The following is a 5,934-nucleotide window of genomic DNA, read 5'->3' on the forward strand; positions in this document are numbered from 1 at the left end:
TCCTGCTGAGCCAGAGCATGGCCAGCCTGGAGTGGGTCGCTGTAAGGTTCAGGGTGGTGACATGCAGTGGAGTCTGCTTGTCCTTGCAAATCCCGAATGGAGGACGCAGGCAGCAGCCCTGTGTGCTTGCCTCCTTGAGCCCCTCACTCCTAGTCTCCTTCTCATGGGGGTGTTTTCCATAAAGCCCCTCAGGTGTAAGACCTACTTCTCTTAGGTTACTAATTTTTATCTCTTACCAAGAGTTACATCTACAGGTCTCTCTAAGTTTTCCTAATCCTAACCCTTAGCCTTACCCGCAGAATCTTATTTACCATTAATTTCCTTTTGAGTTTATTAAAGCAATGGATCTTAACTTAAAAAAGTAAATGAAATTGGTAAATGTGACTAACAGCTGCCCTCAAAGCATTTTAAATATAAAAGCACTATTGAAGATTGGTGATTTTTCAAAATGGGCAATTTCAGTTAGGGAAGGACATCGAGAATATTGCAATCATTATTACTTAAATGTTGTTAAATTTGGATTTTACCTTCCTTAGTCTGGTCTTCAGTTTAGAGTCAAAGTTGATGCTGTTGACTTGGTTGAGAAGGATAAGTAGTACATGTAATTTAGTTTTTAGTTTTCTTCAGACAAGTAGAAGCAGAACTCAGCAAGACTAGTAGATGGCGAGTGCCTTGGTTTGGCAAATCCTTTAGGAATGAAAAACCTTTAAAGAGGGGCATAAAGTGCACTGAAAATGCCTAGGGCATTTTTTTTTTTTTTTGAATTCCTCAGTCATTGGCACCTGAGTAAGGAGGGGGCAGGAATGTTACCTTATTTCGGAAAAGACCCCTTACAAGTAGACTAGAGTTGGACTTGATGGAGAAGAATGCTGATTCCTGTGCTGTGTGGCCCAGTCACTGGAGGTAGAGAGGTGTGTCTTGGGATCACCAGGGCCGTCCAAACCCAGGGCAGGGGCGGAGCTCCTCACCACGTGGGAGTGGAGCCGATGCTGTTGACCATGAGGAAATAGGGCTCGAGAACCTGTCTTCTGTTCACTCAGGCGTTGTTGTGTATATAATCTCAATATTAAAACGATACCTCAGAACCCTTCTGTGTCTCATGTGGCGGAAAATCTAATCCAAACTAGTTTAAGCAAAAGAGAGGGAATTCCTTGGCTCACATAACTGAACAGTTGTGGAGTTGGTTTGGCAAAGCACGCCTGGTCAGGGCTCAGTGATGGGACTAGAGTCCATTTCTTGGCTTTGGGTGTTTTTTCTTTTTCTCTTGTTGACTGTTCTTTGCAGGCTCTCCTCTCGTGGTTGCAGTTGGCTTCCAGCGATTCTTCAGGCAGCATGTTTCCAGGTTCAAACCTAAGTGGAAAGGGTGAGCATTCTTGACCTTGCAGGGAACCTCCTGAGACTTTCACATCTGGTTGTGTATTCATCCCAACACTGGTCACTACAGGGGCTGTGGGCCAGGGCCTCGGGCTCCCTCCCGTGGAGGTGGCAGTTCTTAGAGAAGGGTGGGTGCAAAGTTCTCAGAGAAGGTGAACTGATGCAGGGTGGCAAAAACAATTTGAGTTTGGTTGATTCATAAATAAGACTCTGGACTGTATAATTTTCCTTTATTTTATTTACATGTTTGTGATCCTGTAAAGCTTTACTACATTGTATTAAGGTTTGGATGGTTCCCCGCCATAACCTGGTTTGTCTTTTGAATTAAAGCATAACTGTTGTTTTGGTTTCACTGTATACAGGTAGACTTGAGCTATAATCTGTTTTGAATAAGAGAAGCTGTTTTTTTCCTGGATAAAAATCATACTCATGCCATTTCACCTATGAAACTAAACAAATCTTTTGAGTGAGAAATTAAAAAATGGGATTTTTCACAAATCCCCATCCATTTAGTAGCAAGTCATTTTAATAAAAGTTTCTTTTTGCTAATAATGTACGAGTATTCCAAGCTGTATCATAATACTTAACTGGGCTGTGATAGTGGGAAATAGTCAGAAGAGCTGATTTGTCTGCCTTCAGGATAGGAAGGAGCCGGGGAGCTCACGTTTGAAGGCTTGAAGTCTCTGCACGCAGGGCCTGAGAGATGGGTGAGCCTGCCCATGTCTGGTGTTCACACCCAGCTGTGGGGTAGGTGATGTTATCCCAGTTGTTTGGATAAGGTCTCAGGCAATATCGGCTTCCCTAAGGAAGACCCAGAGGCTCCAGGTTTTGTGCTCAGGATCTCTTGATTTGTAAGGCGGCAGGACCACAGGGTCCTGACTGCCCCTGAGACTCATCTCCTCCCGGGTTTCTCGGTGGTGGGGTGGGGTGACTCCCCCTCCCTTCCCACACTCAGCATGGCAGCCACCCTTCCTTTCATACCTTGTGGCACAGCGACTCATGATCAGCGCATGTTAATAGACCTGCCTTTTGTTTGTTTTTAAATCTGTTTGCCAGGCACACAGCCTGCGATTTTACAAAGGGAGAAAAATTGTTCTTGAAACTGAGGAACTCCAGGGGGGTGAAGTGGGGTGAAGAACGTGAAAATGTGATTTTAATACGTTGTAAGTGCTGTGATAGTCAGAGGCAGTTTGTTTTATGTAAACATCCTTCTAATGGTGCCTTAAATTTTGTTATTTTTTTATGGATCTGCCTGTTTATCCCTATACTTTTAAACAACAGTCTGTACACTTTCATTTCTCATCCTAATTCGGAGTTCATGATTCTTATATTTTAATAATTTCCCCTAAATGAATCACTGTCCTTTTTTCTTTTCCTCTCTATTGTGTATATTTACCAGATCGTTCTATAGCTTAAAACCTTCACTTACTTACTTCTTTATTTGGAAGAACTTTGTGAAGTTTATAAACGTGGAAACTTATCCCTTCATGCCCTCTTATGGAGAGGTTGGTTCCAAATCAACTTTGAAGTGTTTTGTCATTGATGGAGCAGCTTGTTAGTTTAGTGTAACAGCTTTGGTGTTGTCCTGACATACTTTTCCAGAGGTGTTGTTACTAATGGTAGAAACACATAGAAGGTATTACAGCGTGTTAGACACGGAGGGTTCCAGTGGAAAACATGAAGTGCTAACTAATGAAATGATACCTCTTTACCACGACATAAAAAATGCACCTTAAAAAATGCATTGTAATGATACCCGTGTTGCACATCAGTGAAAACGAAAGCCGTGTTCCCAGTGCAGGTTTTTATCAGGCATGGTGGTGCCACCTCCCAGGACCATGAATTTGTGGAAGCAGCAGATGGGACTAGTTGTGATGAGTTTCTGAGCTAATGCAGCAGATCATCCCTTTTATCTGATTCCTCTCCTTTCTAGCTAGGCCTTTGAAGTGCTAAGTGTCTGAAAATAATTTGGATAGAATTACCTGAGCTCATCTGTTAACTAACCAGCAGATGTGAAAGCAAAAAATTGCCACATAGTCATTTTTAGAATAAAGCTCCAGCCTCTCCCTAACTTTGGCGTCTTTTTGCCCTGCCTCACCGCCTTCCTAAGTTCTTCCCCACTTTCTGTGTTTCCGCCAGGTTGGGATGGGCTGTGGGGTTTAGTCTTCTCAGCTCTGAGGACTGTCATCTTTGTTCCACTCAGCACCCCAGGCAAGGTCGCACTTTGAAGCTTTTATGGGACTCAGTCCTATCTCTGTGATCGCATTCGACTGTCTTTATCTTAAGTTCTGAAATCTCTTCATTCCTCTCATGCCCTCAATTCTTGTAATTTGGGCTCTTTACCTAATTTGGGGTCCACCTTTGTTTGCAGGGTCGGCTGGCGGCCCCTCTCCCGCCCTTACAGCCCCGAACCCAGCTGGCTCCTGCTCTTACCTGAGCCCCTTCCGTTCTCTCTTTGCCTTTTGAAACCCGACTCAACTTTTAAGGTTGAGTGGTCACTTTGCTGCCATCCTTCTGCAGCTCCTTACTTGTGTCCCCCACCCTCAGCCCCAGTACTTTTGCATATTTATCTCATATTGTAAAGTCCATTCCTTTAGGCCTTCTTAGGTCGGTTATAAGCGCCGCAAGGGCAAGTTCTGCGTTTCATTCATCTTTGTATATTCATTGCCTGATTCTTACTAGTCATTAATTACGTGCTTTCTTTGCCCCTCTCTCAGCTTGAATAATCCACCATTTGTGTTCTCTTTCGTGGTTTGGTGGTGGAATATTCCTACAGAAAGTTACCACTGACCTCTGGGTTCCTTTTCTTTCTCTAATTCCTCTCCTTAGGCAATTTTCTCTGTGCCCGAGGGCTGTATGTAAGCAGGTACATGAAACCCTACTCAGTTATTCAAGCCAGAAAGCCAGCCATCTTCTCCATGTTGAAATCCTTGCCATGTTTGCTCTCAAGTGACTCTTGAAATCGTTTCCCTTCTCTCATCACCGGTGTCATTGAAGAAGCTGCGTTGTCTCTTGTCTAGGGACGGTCCCGCCTTCCAGTCTCACCTGGCCTCACCTTTGCCTTTTACTCTCTTCCAGCCCCTCCTGCCGCTGCACTGCAGTCAGCTGGGCATTCCAGAGTGTAAATCTTCCCCCTGCCCCTTTACTTAAAACACTCTATGACTTTCCATTGCGCTTACATAAATTAAAGCACAAATCCCTCATGTGGCACCTTTGCACCATCCGATAGAGGAATGTCCTTCTAATCTTTTGAAGATACAAGTACAGCTTTAACACTTTGATGAACAAATGATCTGGAAGAGGACACTCGTTTAGACTCTGGTGTGAATTGGACATCCGGTGGACTACAGGCCGAGCCCACGTTGCACATAACCGGCTTCCAGAGCCTCTGCAACCACAGATGGGGCGGAAGGGGTCCCTGCCTTCCTTCTCCTCTGGCTAGCAGAGGAGCCCCCGTGGGAGGAAAGGTGGCACGAGGCAGAAACACAGACTATTCATCACAGTGTTGAAGGTGAGAAGCATGGTTGAAAGTGCGTGTAGGAGGAATACTTTAATTTGTACAGTTATCACATATTGTACTGTATATATTTTCTACCTTTGGTGCTGTATGTAGATTTTACTTCTTTTCCAGATTTATCTTTTTCAGTCATTCATTTATGCCTGTAGCAACTAATTTAATGGTGAAAAACTTAGAATATGTGTCTACATTTTTTTTCACTCCACAAGTGTGGATCTCACAGCTCGTTACTGTATATACTTAACTCCTGTAATGGGTCACATTTCTGTAGGATGACTGCAGTTTAGGAGTGGAGTATCTTTGTAAATAAAAATGTCTCTTAAAAGTTGTATTAAACAAAAATTTATACTTGGAATGAAATGTTTTTAAGGACTTCACCACGCAGAACAAATGAGGACCCTTCTTGCAAATATCGACAGTGTAATTATGTGTCATTTCTTTTGTTGATTGTTAGTTTGCTGGGGATTAAAACACAAGTGGTCATGTTCAGGCTGGTTAGATTAGTGATTTTAATATGAAACCATTGCTTTTAGAATAATCATGGGCCAGACTGGGAAGAAATCTGAGAAGGGACCAGTGTGTTGGCGGAAGCGTGTAAAGTCAGAGTACATGCGCCTGCGGCAGCTCAAGAGGTTCAGGCGAGCTGACGAAGTCAAGGTATCCTCCGTCTTCTGTGAAAATGCGGGTACAGTTAAGGATGGTTTACTCCCTAAAGATAAGTTTTAATTTGAAAGGGTAAATGGTCTTATTTACTGTAAGATAAATGAAAACTTGGAAGTTAAGGTCCTTGGTCTGTCTTAATTAACATAAAAATCTTACCATGCACATCAGTGAAGTGGAAAGATTTTAATCTAATGGTTATTCAGTCTACTTGGAAATCACCATCTTTTCAGTGTAGCTTTGTACTGCATGTGGAGACCCAGGACCCAAATATAAAGGAATGTGTTTCATGGTACTGTGTTCCTAAAGTCATTGTGGTTTAAAAAATATATAGATACATACAGAGTTAACAAAGAAAGGATGGAAATAATTTCCTCTTTCCC

The 5,934-nt window shown here is 43.0% G+C and overlaps 1 protein-coding gene across 7 annotated transcripts in view; it reads left to right on the top strand.

Moving 5' to 3' along the window:
- EZH2 (enhancer of zeste 2 polycomb repressive complex 2 subunit) overlaps nt 1–5,934 on the top strand; it is a 64,316-nt gene that overhangs the window by 19,501 nt on the left and 38,881 nt on the right. For 5 of the 7 annotated variants that reach the window (XM_007469863.1, XM_007469862.1, XM_007469859.1 and 2 more), the window contains exon 2: nt 5,425–5,548. In XM_007469863.1, coding sequence (XP_007469925.1) covers nt 5,432–5,548 — 117 coding nt within the window. In that variant the 5' untranslated portion in view covers nt 5,425–5,431. Of the gene's footprint in view, nt 1–5,424; nt 5,549–5,934 lie in introns of those variants that run through there. The other 2 variants (XM_007469865.1, XM_007469861.1) reach the window with 1 other exon arrangement.

This window comes from Lipotes vexillifer, unplaced genomic scaffold (genome assembly GCF_000442215.2).
Source record: "Lipotes vexillifer unplaced genomic scaffold, Lipotes_vexillifer_v1.1 scaffold472, whole genome shotgun sequence".
NCBI classification, from domain to species: Eukaryota; Metazoa; Chordata; class Mammalia; order Artiodactyla; family Lipotidae; genus Lipotes; species Lipotes vexillifer.